Below are 18,331 nucleotides of genomic sequence, written 5' to 3'. Positions count from 1 at the left end.
AAACAGAGGAACCATTATTACCACACGCCTTTTCACTCCAGCCATCATTTCCAGCATTTAGCCCCACCTGACAGCAGGGCATGAGCAAAGCAAGAGTAGGAGCTGGCATGATACTATGGATGTACTGTGCCTTGCATAAGTGTTCACCCCCCGGACCACATTCTGTTGTGTTATTACCTGTAATTAACCCTGGGGAACTCAGACCACCTTATCGTTATAGGAAAAATATGTCCTTTGGCTAAAATGATCATACAGACCCAGTGAACTCAAAAGTAGGTGTTTTGTAAAATTAAAATGGATTAAATTAGGAATTTTCCATTTGATATAAACAACATAACACCATGATGTCAAAATATTTTTACTTTGACACAAAAGTTAATTAAACGAAAAAGCAGACATTTGTTGGTTGCATATGTATTCACACCTGTACCAATTACAAACACCTTTGGCTGCTACTAGTCTCTAGTCTCTTCTACCTTGTGTATGTAATTTCTCCACCATACTTGGATAAACTGTTCAAACTCTGTCAGGTTGGACCATTGAAGAACTTTAATTTTCAAGTCTTTCTACAGATTGTAGATCATATTGAAGTCTAGGCTTTGACTGAGCCATTTTAAGACCGTCGGATTCTTGATTTTAAACCACTCCAAGATAGATTTGGCTGTATTCAGTGTTCATATAGAAGGTTAACTTCAACTCCAGTCTCAGGTTTGTTTCCACTAGAATTACTCTGCTTTCGGCTCTATCTAACTTGCCTTCAATCCTGGATGTTCCTCAGGACCTGCCACTGGAAAGCACCCCCACAACATGATGCTACCACTTCATACTTCACCTTGAGGATGGTGTATTCGGGATGTTGGACACTGCTGCCTTTCCACCACAAGTACCATTTTGCACCAACGGTTATGGTTTCAACAAGCCAGAGAACCTCTTTCCACATGATTGCTGTTCCTCTCACATGTCCTTTGGCAAACGCCAAACAAGATTTCATACTGAAGGTTATTCCCATCTCAGCTGTGGATTTCACCATCTCCTTTACACCTACCATTGGCCTCTTGGTTGCTTCACAGACTAATGTCCTCCTTACTCAGTCAGTGAGTTTTGACAGACGGTCTTCTCTAGAAAAGTTATCATTGTGCCATTTTCTTCCCGTTTTTCAATAACGTCTAATGATTTAATGATGACCCAGGGGAATGTTAAAAGTTTGTGTTTTTTATAACCCAAGCCTGACTGGTGTTTCTCCAGAACTGTATCTCAAAGTTTGGATAGCTCTTTACTTTTAATGACGCTGTTTGTTTAGATATCTTCTCCGGGGCTTCCCAGAAACAGGTGCATTTTTTGGGCTCCTCTGCCACTTTAATTTCACACTTAAACTAGTTATGTCATTTCTGAAGGGAATAAGTTTCACCCAAGTTTATTTATAGGTTTCACAGCAAAGGGGGCACAACCTCATGCAACCCGTTTTTCATATGTAAATAAATTTAAGAAGATTTTTCCCTCACTGTAACATTATATAACATTTTATGTAGATTCGTGACATAATTACAATTACATTATAATTACATTGTAATTCAATTACATTGAATTCAGACTGTAACACTACAAGATAAAGGGGGTCCAATGAGGTAAACGCTTAAACACTGTATACCGACACCAGAAACAAGCCCCCCCCCCCCCATCAGAATTCTGGTCCAACAAACACACCGACTTTCTTACAGTCCCCAGGGGTCTCATGAATGTCTGGAATGTGAACTCAGAATTGTTCCCCCGATTCGAGGAGACATTAGCAGCAGCAGAAAAGAGAGAAGACTGTTAAACTCATAAGGGCTTCGGACAAAGAATCCACTCAGTACGGCAAAGGCTACACACACAGGATTATCCCAGTACTGCAAAGGCAACACACACAGGATTATCCCAGTACTGCAAAGGCAACACACACAGGATTATCCCAGTACTGCAAAGGCAACACACACAGGATTATCCCAGTACTGCAAAGGCTACACACACAGGATTATCCCAGTACGGCAAAGGCAACACACACAGGATTATCCCAGTACGGCAAAGGCTACACACACAGGATTATCCCAGTACTGCAAAGGCTACACACACAGGATTATCCCAGTACGGCAAAGGCTACACACATAGGATTATCCCAGTGCCACACAAGCGACACACGCGGCAATAACTCTGTAAACGCTACGCATGTAACAAAGCCTAGTGCAAAAAAAGCATTGCTAAAAACAATCAAAAGAGACTAAAAGAAATGATTTGACATCAAACATTGGTTGAGTGTTGATCCTTCCAGGAAGCCATCGAGTTTTGAAAGGTTTTTGTTCTCTAGGATTCATCCCAAGTTCAAATTGTGCCCAAAACTAACTACACTGCCCGTCCAAAAAAAAAGTCGGCATTTGAATTTTTGGTTGGGCCGCCTTCAGCTTTGATTATGGCGCATATTTTCATGGCATTGTTTCCACAGGCTTATGCAACATCTCATCCTTTATTTTAATCCATATTTGCATTAATTTCTCACCAAGATCCTGTATTGACAAGTGAGTTGAACCTCCATAAAGCCTCCTTCATTACATCCCAGAGACCTTCAATGAGGTTAAGGTCACAACTCTGTGGTGACCAAGTCATGCGTGAAAATGATTCCTCATGCTCCCTGAACCACTCTTTGACAATTTGAACCCATTGAATCTTGGCATTCTTGTCCTGGAATATGCCCATGCCAACAGGGAAGAAAAAAATCCATTTATGATGGATGGAGGTGTAACCTGGCCATTCAGTAGATTCAGGTACTCAGCTGATTCACTTTATTGCTGCATAACGTAGCTGTAATAATGATCTAGTCATTGGCTTTTAAGTATTTGCTGATATAAATTCAAATGGTGACCTTTTTTATAACACCAAACTATAACTAAACATCTACATTAGGATGCAAGTCATAAGGATGTAATGTCAGAATGACAGTAACCATATTTGTGCCGTTCCTCCTGCTGAAATCAAAATGTAAAGTGGGAATGATCAGAGTTCAAAACAAGTCTGCTAAAGTCAAATTTCTGACAGCGATGCAAGTATTAGAGAAGACCCGTGACTAAAATAAGCCCAGAATTTCATGTTAAAGTCAAAACTATTTTAATGTTAAAAAGGTCAAATGACCAATTATAGCGTCACATCAGAATGTGTATTTCTGCAAAACTATTGTTTTATAGTAATTAAAATTTATTAATATTTACATTACAAAATAGTAGAACATAAATTCAATGGGTAATGTTGGCACCTTAATTACTGTCATTGCAACTGCAAATAAAAATGATTTTAGGGTAGATCCAGAAGCTGGTATCAGTTGTGTTCAGGAGGTGTAATGTTCCCAGTACTCAGGATTAGTGTCAAAATGGAAAACAACAAAATATATCATTGCGATGACGTTCCTCTTATGCCTCGTGAAGAAATGAAAATAGATCTTCTTGTGTGGGTGGGGTGAGGTTTGTTATCAAGCCCATCTGTAGACCTGCTGAAGATGACGGTGATTTGACTTCACCTGCAGAGTTATGAGTCCACAACCCCTACAGCTTGGGCCGGAGGGACCCCACAACTGGCTTATCGGTACAGAACTCGGACCACCAGGATGGACGTTCTAGGACCCCATTTCCCTGGAGGACTGTTGACCACAGGTTCTTGTAAAGCTGGGAACACAGAGCAAACATGTGGTCTTGACATACAGACATACAGACTGAGTTCACTGTACATTGTGTGGTACTAGTACACAAGCAGCTTCATCCTCCATGATCAACTAAAGCATGAGCAGATCTGTCATACATTTGACATGAATGATAGAACCAGAAATAACCATCTTTACTGCCTAAGACAGCATTTGCCACACTCCACATTTTTGCTCCTTCCCATCTCCCAGTAGGAAGCAAAAACATGGACTGTCTGGGGGTCCCTAAGGATAGGTTTGAGAAACACTGCTCTGGAATTGGGGGGGGGGAGGGCCATACATGCAAAGGACTGCAATTCCTACACTATTTACCTAATACAAACATAAACACCTTAAAATGAAAACAGGGAGCTGGGAGGGAGCAAAAACATGGACTGTCTGGTGGTCACCGAGGACCGGATTGGGAAACACTGGTCTAAGAAGAACATATCTTTGTATGAGAGAAGCTCGTCTTAGTACATGGTAATAAACAGAAGGAATGTGGTTTTCATTAAATCAATAAGCATGATCTCAGTACTATCAGGGAGTAACTTGACATTTCTTCCACAATACAGGACAGTTCAAATCCTTATAAATATGAAGGCCTATCACTTAGTTACAATAGATGCAGCCTTGACCGTGAATTCCATTTCAGTCATCCGAAGAGTTCAGCTGTGTGTTTTGCCAGTAAGAATCTCTACAAATTGAAAATAATTCCTGCCGGCCTGATGCTTACCTCGCCATCCGCACGGCCGAGAGGCGAGTTAAGGATGAAGTCAGGGGGAGCCATGACGTCCACTAGAGCAACGGCATCGTCCTTCAACTGTCGGAGACCAAGAGCAGGAGAATAGGGTCTCCGTGAGTCTTTCACTGGGCTAACATGTGCGAATGGACATGAAGGCAATGCAGGGGCCCATACACGCTCAATAACCAGAGACAGCTGCACCAGCAGGTGGAGAGGACAAGACATATAAAACTCTTAACGTTTAAGGAAAAAAACAACTAATAGTTCAACACATCTGCACACAGCCAGCTATAACTTTGAGACAAAATAACTTTCTTACACACCATGTACAATAACACAGAAAAAATACTGAAAACAAACAGAGGGAGAGTTCGAACCTGTGCACACAATTTGAGAATGGCATTTTGGATGAAGTCCGCCGACTGTTTCCCAGATAAATAGCCACCTGTTAAGACATACACAAAGCATGCCAATTAACAAAAGAATGGAATTATACTATCAGAAAGAGGTTCCAGTCCACTGAAAGCAAAACTGGCTCACTGAAATGTTTTGGGTGAAGGCCATTGATTTTGTTCATTTTGTTTTTTGAGCGTGTTAAAGCTTATTAAATATCTGTTCAGTTTCTGAATATTAGTAGGTATTCATTTTGATATTCTTGGGCACTACTGTGGGACAGTTGGACAGCAGGACAGTACCTCAGTACAGAATGTAGGGATAGGCAGACAATACCTTGATACAGAGTGTGGGGATAGTCGGACAGCACCTCAGTACAGTGTGTAGGGACAGTCTGACAGTGCCTCAGTACACAGCGTAGGGACAGTTGGACATTACCTCAGTACAGTGTGTAGGGACAGTCAGACAGTGCCTCAGTACACAGTGTAGGGACAGTTGGACATTACCTCAGTACAGTGTGTAGGGACAGTCAGACAGTAACTCAGTACAGTGTGTAGGGACAGTCTGACAGTGCCTCAGTACACAGTGTAGGGACAGTCGGACATTACCTCAGTACAGTGTGTAGGGACAGTCAGACAGTAACTCAGTACAGTGTGTAGGGACAGTCTGACAGTGCCTCGGTACAGTGTGTAGGGACAGTCTGACAGTGCCTCGGTACACAGTGTAGGGACAGTCGGACTGTACCTCGGTACAGAGTGTAGGGATAGCCGGACTGTACCTCGGTACAGAGTGTAGGGACAGTCTGACAGTGCCTCGGTACACAGTGTAGGGACAGTCGGACTGTACCTCGGTACACAGTGTAGGGACAGTCGGACTGTACCTCGGTACAGTGTGTAGGGACAGTCTGACAGTGCCTCGGTACACAGTGTAGGGACAGTCGGACTGTACCTCGGTACAGAGTGTAGGGATAGCCGGACTGTACCTCGGTACAGAGTGTGGGGATAGCCGGACTGTACCTCGGTACAGAGTGTGGGGATAGCCGGACTGTACCTCGGTACAGAGTGTGGGGATAGTCGGACTGTACCTCGGTACAGAGTGTGGGGATAGCCGGACTGTACCTTGGTACAGAGTGTGGGGATAGCCGGACACTACCTTGGTACAGAGTGCCCATGTGGTTGACGAGGCTCCACAGGCCATAGAGCGCGGCCAGGCGCTGCAGCACAGGCCGGAGGCTGAGCGGAGTCTCTGCATCGCGGGTGAAGTCATGGAACCGCTGCAGGACCGTGTGCTCGACATAGGCCAGGGCTAACGAGCGGCAGAAGTACACCTGCGTCAACAGGGATATCAAAGGAGGCATGAGGCTCAAAACTGGAAACTAGACATCACAGGTCAGGGGGAGGGTTGTTCCACAAGCACATGGAATTACTAGACAGTAACCCAGGTGGCACCAGTTTCAAAAAGATTAGTTTGTTTTTTAATTTGTCTTCTAACTTAAACCTTTACCCTACACAGTGCATTTAAGGTAGGGCTTCCCAACCGTTTGATGTCTGCGGACCGGTTAAACTCATACAAAAATTTCATGGACTGGTAAAACTTCTCATCCAGTTTTGGGGGGTGGGGGTGCCGGCAGATCCATCGGTGAATTAATAAGCTTAACCGCTTCCAATTTCTTCAGATGGTTTGAAAATGTATGGTTTTTATTTTTGGAAATTAACCAAACCCTCTCCCCCACCTCCCAGGGCTCCGCGGCCCATTGGAACACTAGCTGTTGGGAACCTCTAGTTTAAGGCGCACTTTGCTAGCAAAGCAGCGCCTCCGTACAGGGATGTGTCACAAAGACGAGGCTGAGGGGGGTTCGTGGCCTGTCAGGTGGGCGTGACCCTGCCGGCTTTCATCACACCTGGGAATCGGCTCAGCTAAGCACCATGGCTACCTTTGAACCAGTGCCAACACCACCGCCTTCCCCGGCTTCCCAGATGGGGCCCGGAATCCCACAGATAAAAGCAAAGGAATTGTTTCCTCTCTCGTGGAGCAGCTGGACCAGAGGAGGATCAAATGCAGACCTGTCTCTCAGCCTTTGATATGTTCACACACAGGTGTTTGGTCCCCAGCTACTGCTCTTAATGTGCATCACACTGCTTCAGCACAGCACACTTGCTTCAGCACAGCTTCAGCCACTCTAAGGAGGCTTCAGTTCAAGAAGGACTTAAACCACAATGTATATAAGCTTGGTTCCTGGAGGCCCATCTGCTTGGAGCACTGTGCTTCAACTTTCTGTCCTTGTTAAACTGGCAAAAATAAGAGACTGAAACTATTAAAGCATGCAAAACGAATGTGTTTGTGATTAAACACATTGCTTTGCTGCTATACATAATACAGACAGGCTGACAGGTTTCTGAAAAATTCCCCTATATAGGTGATTTTATGGATCACTAGTTATATGGGTGATTTGGGAGGAGGGGCAGGTTATGCCGTAACAAAAAGCTGCTGCGTGGATTCTGCTCCACAGGTTGACATTTTTAATTCCATTCACCTGGCTGTTGTTCCTCGCCTCAAAGTCCCCGAGTCCCAAAGACTTCTCCTGGGCCAGCTTGGTATGACTCTCCTTGAGCAGGAAGCACACCAGCCACTTGTAGGCCGCCAGCGGTACTGCGCGAAGAAGAGCTGGGTGAAGTAACAATGCCCTGGCAGATTCAGGGGGCCCAGCACTTTATAGGGGCATATGTACAGTAAACTTGCAGGTAAAGTTGGATGGGGGTGTCCAAGGTGACATTTTGTCAGGGGGCCCAGAGTTTCTAGCTACGCTCCTGTTAGCTTGCGTTAAGGAGAGTAAACGATTTACAAAAATGTCTACAATGCAAAGAGCAGCACTTAAATTAGCTTATTTTCAGCGTTCATACCGAAACACAGCATTCTACAGCGTGCAGCCTGTCAGACCTACAATGCATTACTTTCAGAGCCAGCGGGTGACCAGTGAGGTAGGGGGGTGGCCAGGGGCCACTGCAGAACCATGCAACTACCATAATAGAACACAGGCGGGCTGCATGACCTCTGTTGCTAAGCGACAGGAGTGAGTCACCATCTGTGACAAAGGGAGCAGATGTTTAACATCCGTGGAGAAACCTGAACAAAGGTCTGTATGCATTTTTACCGACAGGGAAAACAGAAATTACAAAATGCTCCTGTCATATGATTTTATGAAATCATCCTGGTCAATTCCCTGTATTACAGTCTATGGACTATCTTCACTTGGTAGATGAATTGCTACTTGGGGTAATGATATACTGATAATATTTTCTTTTTCACATACAAGCGACGTTGGTTAACATGGTTAACGTGAAAAAAGAACAAGGTTATGGAATGTTCCAGAACTGAAAGCCAAAACTACTCCTTGAACATTACACTAACACTACCTAACACCGTGACATTCTGGAAATACTGGAAATATAAACCAAGCAGCAAAACAGCACCATGCTGACAACCAGCACATTCCAAACCACACAGAAATGGGCACCGTTTGGGAGGAAAAGGGGACAGATGTTCCACCAGCCAATGCAATCCACCAGAAAAGCATGCAAGCTAAACCAGTGTTAGCAGGAGGAGGCTACAGAGGTAGCTGACCTCCTTAACCTGAACCACAAAGGGCCACAAACTACCATGATCCTCAGCTCAAAATCAAAGAGCCATATAAGCTCTGTTCCTATACACATATCCAGACATGCAAAATCAACACCAGACAGCAAGACGACAATGCAGATAAAAGACAAAAGTTTGGGGCAGCAGGGTTGAAGCCTAGCAAAGCCAGCGCCACTTTCTCTGACAGGTGTGCTGGCAAAGTTCGGAGGCAGCTGTGCGCCGAAACGAGGTACAGTATACCTGCCGAATCCATGCAGTCCTCCTCCGAGGCGGCAGTGAACCTGTCCTGTAAGATGCTGTTGAAGCCCTCCAGGAAGTCCACAGACTGTACAGGGGATTCTATCCTCCGTTTTTCTGCACAGCGGGGAGATCCAAAAAAAAAAAAAAAGAAAGAAAGCAATGACACTGACCAGCAGGAGGCAACGATAAAATTGCGCATGAACAAAAATGTGACTGAATCAGAATCACTTTGACGGTCTGTCTGTCCAGTCCTGAGTGGATGAAAGATGACCTGACATCGAGTCTGCGGTTACATCTCTGTGATGGCTGCCACGGTGGAAATGCTCACCCTGATGTTTGATGCTGACCCAGCTGAGCAGGTAGTTACTGGTCTGCTGCAGGAGGACATTGTTGTCTCCCTCGTAGGTGAGGTTTGGGTCACTGTCACTCCTGATGTCCCCGAGACGGCTTACTGAAAGCACAGTGCGTCCCTGTCAAGCCGGCGGGCCTCAGGAGAAAACCCCTCCTTCGGTGACAGTCCCAATTAAACAAAAGACCCTGACACCTGTCACCTTACATGATCTTCAGTACAGGTACACGTTCTACTCTTATTCATAACACACCGCATTTCAAAACTGCGTGTGTGTATTTGTGTGTGAGAGAGAGAGATAGGCAGCTTGACAATTGTTTTGATGACCTTTTACTATAGATGGAATATGCCCATTCTCCTTTGTCTACTGATAGCGTTTGACATCAAATTGACTAATAAAAAGATGTTTTACTGAGTCATCTATTTAACTAGCAATTACATTTATGTTTGTACTAGTTAATATTTGTACTCGTGATGGTCATTGGTATGGATTGCTATATACAACTAAATTTAACAACTTCACGTTGATAGCTAGATAGCTAACTAACATTGATGTTAATCTTACTATACTATAACGTACTATAAAGTGAGATTAGTTTGCATCTTGTTTAACACATTAAACCATTTACTGACAGCTATGTAAAGACGGATTTGTATTTGTGGCGGTAAGCGTGTCTCATAGCGTCGTTTTAGGTGCATTTTGGAAAGCGGCTTCTGAAAAAATGCGCTTTTTCACGATGCAGAAATGGATTTTTCGGAAATGCGCGTTTTTCACAAATGAGGATAAAACGCCACCTACTGGCCAGGTAGCCGTGGCCGCCGCAGGCCTCTCGGCACTCCTGAATGCCTCGCTGGGCCGTCCAGGACGCCAGGGGCTTGCTGGAGCATGAGATGGCGTGAATCTCCCGGCCCAGCTCTGCCTGGAAAACAGGCGGGCAGAGAGACGCGCTCGGGGTGACCAGCAGCTTACGGATCTCCCACCTCTCCGCACTTAATCGTCATCATTCATCAGGACGTCACCCAGAAAACATTTACCAATGTTACATTTTCCACTACAATAATTAAATTATATGCTGATTTATATTCTTTTTTGTTGTTAATCCTTCCCCTGCAGAGCGTCTGAAGCTGGCATGTTATCTCCTCAATCGACCTGGCCTCACTAAATTACCCACAGTGCATTAGTGTGTGTTGTGTGTCCTGCAGCTTCCCATCTGGGGAGTCCCCTGTCTGAGGCAGGTTCCAGCCCCCCAGGTACTGGATATGCAGTTGGAAGATAGATGGATGCATGCATGCATGGATGGATTTTTAAATATATATCTATTGCATCTTCCCAAACAGAGTGTGTATAATTGGTCATATATTCTTCTATACACAATACTCCCACACAGTTCTATTCGTGCATTTGTCTGTATGTATGAATCTATATTTAATACACAGGTATTCAAACTGCGGGGCACGCCCGCCTGGTGGGCTGTGAAGGAATTGCAGAGGGGATGCAGGTGAGGGGAAAAAAGAAAACTAAACTGTGCAGGGGGTTTGAGGTGGGGGCAGATCCATTTCAAAATTACACGATATGCCTGTACTATATGACAATAACATTTTAAAATAATTACATTTTATTTGCTGAATAATCAACATTTATTTGGGTTGTGTGTGTGTGTGTGTGTGTGTGTGTGCCTCATGTATATAAATGCCCTCCCACCTGTTATTTTAACATTGTTGCGGCCAGTTTTTCAATCGGTGATTGTAATCAAATAACTAAAAATGCCAAAAGTGTAGCATTTTGTTTGGTTAGTTATGATGGCTAAGGTTAGGGCTGGTAGGGGTTAAGCTAGTCATAGTTAGGATTAGGGTTTTGCCCATAGGAATGGATGGTCCCCACAAAGGTGTGAATACAAATGTGTGTGTGTGTGTGTGTGTGTGTGTAGCCCACCCCAGCATATACCTGTCTTTCACTGTTATCTTTCATCATGAGACCAATCTGGAACTCAACAAAGTTCTTGAAGAGGGACTTGGAGAAATGGTCCAGTGCATACACAGCAGCCAGGTATGGAATGAGACGCCATTGCTGCAGGAGAAACAGAAGGGCACCCGATGAACTGAAGGAGAAGCAATTCCAAAGGCTGGCCAGCAGGTGGCATAATAATTACGGAACCGCAAGTTAAAAGAATGAGCCGGTTGACCCTTCAAGGGAGATGCATAAATGGTATTGCTTTAGGACAGTGCTTCTCAATCTGGTCCACGGGGACCCACAGTCGGTCCACGTTTTTGCTCCCTCCGAGCTCCTTGCCAGACAGTCCACATTTTTGCTCTGGGAGGGAGCAAAAACGTGGACCGTCTGTAGATCACTGAGGACTGGATTCAGAACACTGCGTTAGGATAATGTCCTTTGCATGCAGGCAAAGCCTTAAACCTGCATAATATACGGGGATATAGAGAATAATATAAAGTCAAGTGATGCAGAGGATAATGGATCACTGCACTAAATAAGCTGCAGTTAACGTCATCTAAGATAAAAGCAGGATGCATAAGGTCAAAGTCAGCCAAGCGCCTGGGCCCACCTGCAGCTGGTACTCCAGCACTGGTATCTCCTGGTCGTCTGTGGGGCCAAACTGGCGGCGGGTGGCAGAGAAGCGCAGCGCCACGGTCAGAGCCAGCTTCAGGTTGATCACCGCCATACGTGTTATGGACGCCCGGCCCCCCGACAGCGCCCCCAAAGATGCCCCGAACCGCTTACTGGGATCCTGGAATTAAAAAAAATAAAAATAGAAAAATAAACCCAACAAACACGCACAGAACCGTCAAATAAACAAATGGAGAGGTTTCGGGAAAGTTGGCAAATCATGAGATGTAGCTGGTGCTTCCCATACGAGTTTGTTTTCTTGGGAACCCCCCCTCTGCTGTGGCCCCCAGGCCCAAACTGACCCAGGACATTTATAAGCTGACAGAGGGGACGTCCAGGTCCGCCCACTACACTGGAGGGCTTTTTCCCAGGGCGCTCAGGCGTGCAGGCTTGGACGAGGCATGTTTTCACACCGTGTTTTTGTTTGACACCCTGTCGTTGGAGCGAGACCCCAGAACGCCATCGCTGACGGAGTGTTTCACTAAAAAAGATGGGAGCGACTTTCCCGCAAAAGATATACTAGGTATATGGAACGGTAAAGTGTCTGTGAGTAACAGGCTGTGAAGGAATACCCAGCGGGGCAGACGGCTCGCCGCTCACCTTGAACGGCGTGACGTATCGGCCGTCGGGGGTGACGTCCCCCGTCTTGTTCAGCAGATTCTCCCGAGGAATTCGGACATTGTGAAAAAGCACAAACCTGTGGAATTCGCGACGGAGAGCAAGTCAATAACGTTGCGGTCAGAAAAATACCTCAGCAGTGCTTGAAAATAGCTAGAAACAATTGACTGGAAAGAGGAAAGGTCTTAAGGCTGGCCAGAGGTCAAATCAACACTGGGATGCTCAGTTGTCGTGTTTTTAAAGTACAAACATTAACTGAAACGAAATGGAAAGGGAACTGAAACGGGACTAATCAGACATATTGTGCCAGGTGGTCAGACTCAGGACAGACAAAAATGGAGGGAAAACTGATAAATTTACTACAATAGCTGCAAAAGCTAGATCTCTGATCAACTACCCAAAACTGCATTTAAAAAGCTGCTAAATGAGGAATAAGACACTTGAAAACCGGGTCCATCGATTCCCAGAGATCCTGCTACCACCTCTCCATCCATCTTCCGCATTTTCATTACAGGGTCACAGGGACCCTGCAGGTTATCCCAGACAGCATGGGTGGGATGCCAGTCCATCACAGAGCAGACACTCACACATGCTACAGGCAAATTCAGAGACACCAATTAACCTAACCAACTGTATTCCCTTACTGGCTCTGGCTCCCAGTCACCCTCACAATACCTGCTCTCACCCTCAGACTCCACACTGAACTTCCTTAGCCTGCCCTTTCCAGCTGGACAGATTTACACAGTGTTGCTTCTTAAAGGAGAATTCCACCAAAAAAAATGATTATTCCATGTGTAGAATCACTTGCTGCAATAGCACCCGCTGCACACACGTAATATTTCAAAGCTTCCTCCTGCAAATAAATGAGGTCTTATCTTCTACATTTTTGAGGTTGAGTTTCCTGGCATACAATCCACAGTCAGCACAGGGTGACTTGATACAATTCCCAGGAAGCATTTACCCACCATTCAGCTCAGCAGCAAGCATGTGGTGGATTAGAATCCAACAGGGCAGGGATGTAAAGGTTATGATCAAATATCAACATGCAGATTAACAGCAGGCATTCAGGACATTGATGCTGTGCTGGAATGTTCCAGTCCACACATTCAAATACAAACTGGGCATTTCTCCAAAATGCATAGAACAGTTTCTACTGCACGCATACAATTGATAAAGCTTCACTTTATAATTCTGAATACCACAAGCCTTTAACTACCTGATATAGAAAGAATATACATGCGAAAATCAGGAAAAAACGTTCCATTTTCTCCCCAAATTGAAGCAGTCAGCTCCCCTGAAGATGCACTGCCACCTAGTGGGAGGGATGAGCTACTTCTTATAAATGTCAGAAGTTTAATGGACTTCACCGTTTCAGCTTCTTACCCGTTGTCCAGTCCGTTCTGCCCGAGCTTTTTGCCTATGTCTCCGACCATCACGCCAGGCGTGGCCAGGAGCGTCTTGGGATCTCTCACCTGTGCCAGGGCAGAGATTTACACATTCGATGCTTCATCACGCTAGCAAAATTCATTCCTTTGCAGCGTGTGGGTTGCCTTCAACCACACAAGTACATCCAGGAAAGCACATCAGCAGAAGGACCTCTGAGAGAGTCCAGTCGCAGTGTAGTTGCACATTGTTTACATCTTTTATATACTATTTTGTCCATATTTGTATTGCATCGGCTTTGGAAGTCACCAGCGTAATCATGTTGCATGCAACAGAATGAAAACAGAACCTCTGAATCGTGAATCTTGTATTACATAGTCAAAACAGAGTTCAGAAATCAGTTCAATACAGATGTCTGAGTATTTGTGCTGACGGGTCAAAAATCCAGACTTCATCGGACTCAACAAGCCACAAAATTGCAATCACGGAAAAGGTTGGCCCCGAATGTTACAGCTGCTGTCCCGTGGGCCGCCAGAGCTCGTAGCTGGGATACCTGTATGACAAACGAATGCAGGCCGTGACAGCGGCCGTCGGGCGTGAACAGCTGAGCGAACACCACAGCGTGGGTGGCCGTCTTCCCCAGGTTCCCCACCCAGAACTTAGCCGCCTCAAAGTCTGGGGAGTTGATCACAAACTCCTGCAATAAAGAAGCAAATATTTACCTGCATTGTTTCCTCATTTTGAGGAAAAATCTGCTCCCATATAGAGGAACAGCTCTTAATACATACAGAAAAACATAAAGCCATACTGTGAGCAACTGAATCTGGGGGGGGAAAAAACTCACAAATCCATGCAATGACAAATTTTCCCTCAGGATCAACCATATACAAAAGGCACACTGTCAAAAGGCTTGTTAACAACAAGAACATTGTGCTTGACATTGAATGGTTTAGGGGAACTTGTAGTATTGTGACATAATTCAATACAACCGATGCCGTTTTTTGTTCATTGTTTTTTTTCCCCCTAGAGGAAAATTCACATCATCCCTGCAACAGGACCATCTGTGGTGTCATACAGGGGTTGAAGCCTCCTTCTCACTTCAGCCAGAACCATGCCATTCTCATCCAGCCCACGGGGTCAGTAAAGGACCCGAGACAACAGAACCAGAGTGTTCAGAAGAATGGACCTACCATAAGAAGTCATCTGGTCTCTTGGTGGGTCAATGAGAACATGGTTAATTACTACAGTAATCATGGTAACACTTTATAATAAGGATACATATCATATACTTAAATTATGCTTAATTAATTATTGACTCTTAATTATTTATTGCTCACCATGAACTAATGATGATGTCACTGTGTCTTTATGTGATTATTTCACGCTTAAAAGGTCATCAGTTAAGGAATGTTAATTCACAGTTACTTCATACATGAACTGATATGCCAGCTAATTAATAATGCCCTAGTAAACGTGAAGTAATCACAAAGTTCTCCCCAGTTCTCTCTCACTATGGAAGGACTTCACACATATGTCTCAAGCATATGTTCTAAGTATAATATTAATAAATTATTCATAGTTTATAAATAGTTGCTCAGTACAATTCCATCCATCCATCCCAGGTACCACAAGGCACAAAGCTAGGGAACACCCAAGACAGAATGCCAGTCAGTCCCTGGACACACACAGGCACACATATGCAAACACAGTTACACACTATGGGCAAATTACAATCACCAATTATCCTAACTGCACGTCTTTGGACTGCAGGGGGAAACACAGGAATAACAGGCAAACCCCTCATAGGCAGTGGCTGCGGGTTTCAAACCCCTAACCTACAGGTGGGAGGACAGAACAGTGCTACTCAGTAAGCCACTGTGCCATCCCCGACACAATTTCTCAGTTATAAAAATACTGTGCATACTGATTTTATTGAGTTTTTCTGGATCAGAGATTAAATCCAATGCTATCTCTGCCTCCAGGGCTATTGTCTCAATAGCAATTTCCTGCACAAGTCACCTTGTATTTCCACCATGCACTAGCTTCTGATACCAGTTCCAAGATAACACAGGTGTCTGTGTCTCCACACCAACCTGAGTTTCAGGCTCATACGTGGCTGTGGTCCTCATTGCTCTTGTATTGCTGCCATGACTCAGCTCAGTCAAGGCAAAACATCCAAAGGTCTAGAATAGATAGATATTTTTCAGCACAGTGTCAGGGCAGGCATACTACGTAACAGCATAACATCTTATCTGTAAGAGAGGAAAAACAAAATACTTAAAACGTAAGCATTCAGCAGAAAATCAGAATCAAACCAGTATCAAAACTCATCCGCTAATACATTTTTAGACATTAGAAATAAAAGATTAAAAGGATTTAAAGTTATCATAGTTATGTCAGGCTGTATGGAAATGTGAAGATCTTTAAGTGTATTCTGAGGCCCATATAGTACTTGAATTTTCCGTGTGTCGTTACTATCCGTGCAGTTGTGCAAGCGGACTTCTCAGGACGTGCAACATTTGTCTGAGTACGCCGACGGTCATGCTTGGTGCATACCTATGCATTGATATTTCACCAGATCAGCTAGTTATTCCTTGTACTTGTGCAGTCGACGCGTACCCACCAACAAAAGTTCGCTAGACACAAGAGCCAAAATCTGGACTACACATGCACAGTCTAAGTAGTACTGTGTCCTGTTATCTACAAACAGATACATTAACGAGGGGTAGAGATACACAACAGCATGCAAAGGAATGGCCAGACAAACTTCAGGATTACAGAGAAAAACTCACAACTGGGCTGTCAGGAAAAATAAAAAATACTTACTATCATATTCTCAATATCCTGGACAAATTTTTCATGTCTACTGGAGCCTGAATTGAGTACTGTACCACCAAACATCTGAAAGGAAAAAATGATTAAAAACCCATTGTGCTGTGCACAAAATAACCCTTACATATAGCCAGATAACTGGAAAAACATTGAAATTTCATAAATGCAAAATGTTATTTTGTGTTGCACATTTGAGATACATAGAACAGAAAACACAAGGAAAAAACAACTGCGGCTTCAAAGGTTAATCTGACAATAAAAAAAACTGGAGTATGGCCAAGGCTGTGCAAATGTCAACCTAAACGTCAGCTTGTACACCCAAATAAAATCACTGTTTTTTCCCCTTTCTTCAGTTTCGCAGAAACAAGCAGACTCTAGTTTGAGCCAGACAATTTAATAGGGACAGCGCGATCGACCCCGCTTATTTCTTCAGACTGAAAGTTTGCAACCCTAAGCACAATATGACACTGGCCATACACTTGACCGTGAAGATATTAAAGCAACAGTAATTACACGTTTGCGTTACTTTATTGCGCTTGAGTTCTCGTACATCTCGCTTTCCCATATGGTACATCCAAAGATAAATTTCTTACTACTCCACTGTAGTCTAGTTGACCAAGGAAAACGGAGATCTCACCCATTTATTGAGGGAATACTTGGCCGCCAAAGACCAGTCGTACATGCCCAGACAGTCGTTGAGCGCGGTGGTCTTCCATGGGTTCTGCATGGCCTCTTCGCGGGTGATAAGGTCGTATCTGAAAAGCTGCTTGCAGCGCCGGAAAGTCATCTCCCGCATTTTCTCCAAGGAGAGGTCCTCACCCGGTTGTCGGGCGAAGATGGGGTCGTTCTCCAGGACGGAGAACACGTGCTTCTGTCGGCAGAGAGTAACACCACAATGCATCCATTCCATAACTTAAGATCACTAATTCGACATCAAACCATAGACAATCCGAAGTCAGTTACGTTGCAAAATGCCAGATCTTACTTTGAATGCTATGATTTCTTCTCCCTCCAAAAAGGTGGCCATTTCCTTCCAATTGAAAGATGCCTTTTTCCTATAGACATCCAGGGGTCCGCTAGGAAGATCGGGAAGGTTTTGGTGCATTTTCTCAGGTTGGACAAAAGTTGAGTCGGCGCTCTTGAATAAGCCTGTTTCTTGCCCTTTGCCTTTTACTGGAAAGCGACAACAGCAGACAGTTAAACGTACAGGCAAAGAGAAGTGACTGAAATTAGAAACTCCCAGCTGCTTTTCGACAGTCACACAATTCGGGATATGATTGTATACTTTGCTTAAAAATGACAGTTCTCATCCACGCTAAATAATGCGAAGTAAAGTGGTACTGTTGAAGTACACCTGCCACCGGAGACTAGTTAATTATTCTAGGCAATTTACACAGCCGTTTTAAAGGGCTGTATTACACAATACACTGAACAAGGTCCATACGCAAGGTGACATCGGTAACACTGATACAGCTACGAGCTATAAACTAGCCAGCAAGTATTACTGTATTTAAATTTCCACGTAAAAGCTATTACTGTCCAGCAAGGTATAGGTATACAGGAGAAATTGTGACGAGAATGACATTTGCAGACTTGCAACCAGGTACAATTTCTGTTATTAATTCTTAAATACCGTTATTGAATTGTTATACTGTACACGTCGATTTGAACCTGACGATGATTAAATGCAGAAAACAAATACACAACGAACACCCACTTTTGACATACTTAAAGCCTTGAACGTACCAAGGTTTGGCAATAAATGTCGTCACGAATATGCGACAAATGAGGGAGTCGCTTTCGAGGTGTAGG

The 18,331-nt window shown here is 44.2% G+C and overlaps 1 protein-coding gene across 4 annotated transcripts; it reads right to left on the bottom strand.

Annotated features, from left to right (window-relative positions):
• Nucleotides 1-1,398: 1,398 nt before the first annotated feature.
• Nucleotides 1,399-18,305, bottom strand: acox3 (acyl-CoA oxidase 3, pristanoyl). Of its 4 annotated transcripts, none has more exons than XM_072697601.1 (18): nucleotides 18,266-18,305; nucleotides 17,505-17,692; nucleotides 17,157-17,390; nucleotides 16,514-16,588; nucleotides 15,781-15,870; nucleotides 14,241-14,384; nucleotides 13,688-13,776; nucleotides 12,287-12,383; nucleotides 11,625-11,807; nucleotides 11,009-11,131; nucleotides 9,863-9,983; nucleotides 9,043-9,165; nucleotides 8,715-8,828; nucleotides 7,372-7,487; nucleotides 5,991-6,165; nucleotides 4,823-4,890; nucleotides 4,437-4,523; nucleotides 1,399-3,686 (listed from the first exon to the last, which is right to left on the bottom strand). In XM_072697601.1, the coding sequence occupies exons 2-18, from the start codon at nucleotides 17,622-17,624 to the stop codon at nucleotides 3,567-3,569; spliced, it is 2,079 nt and encodes a 692-aa protein (XP_072553702.1). In that variant the 5' UTR covers nucleotides 17,625-17,692; nucleotides 18,266-18,305; the 3' UTR covers nucleotides 1,399-3,566. The 4 variants fall into 4 exon arrangements, with proteins under 4 accessions (XP_072553702.1, XP_072553704.1, XP_072553701.1 ...); XM_072697603.1 differs by having other exon boundaries at nucleotides 18,248-18,270; XM_072697600.1 differs by lacking the exon at nucleotides 18,266-18,305 and adding an exon at nucleotides 18,153-18,261.
• Between the last annotated feature and the right edge of the window lie 26 nt (nucleotides 18,306-18,331).

The sequence above is a fragment of the Paramormyrops kingsleyae genome, chromosome 12 (genome assembly GCF_048594095.1).
Source record: "Paramormyrops kingsleyae isolate MSU_618 chromosome 12, PKINGS_0.4, whole genome shotgun sequence".
Classification (NCBI taxonomy): domain Eukaryota; kingdom Metazoa; phylum Chordata; class Actinopteri; order Osteoglossiformes; family Mormyridae; genus Paramormyrops; species Paramormyrops kingsleyae.
The sequence above is the reverse complement of the archived record's forward strand: the minus strand, read 5'-3'. Positions and strand labels throughout refer to the sequence as shown.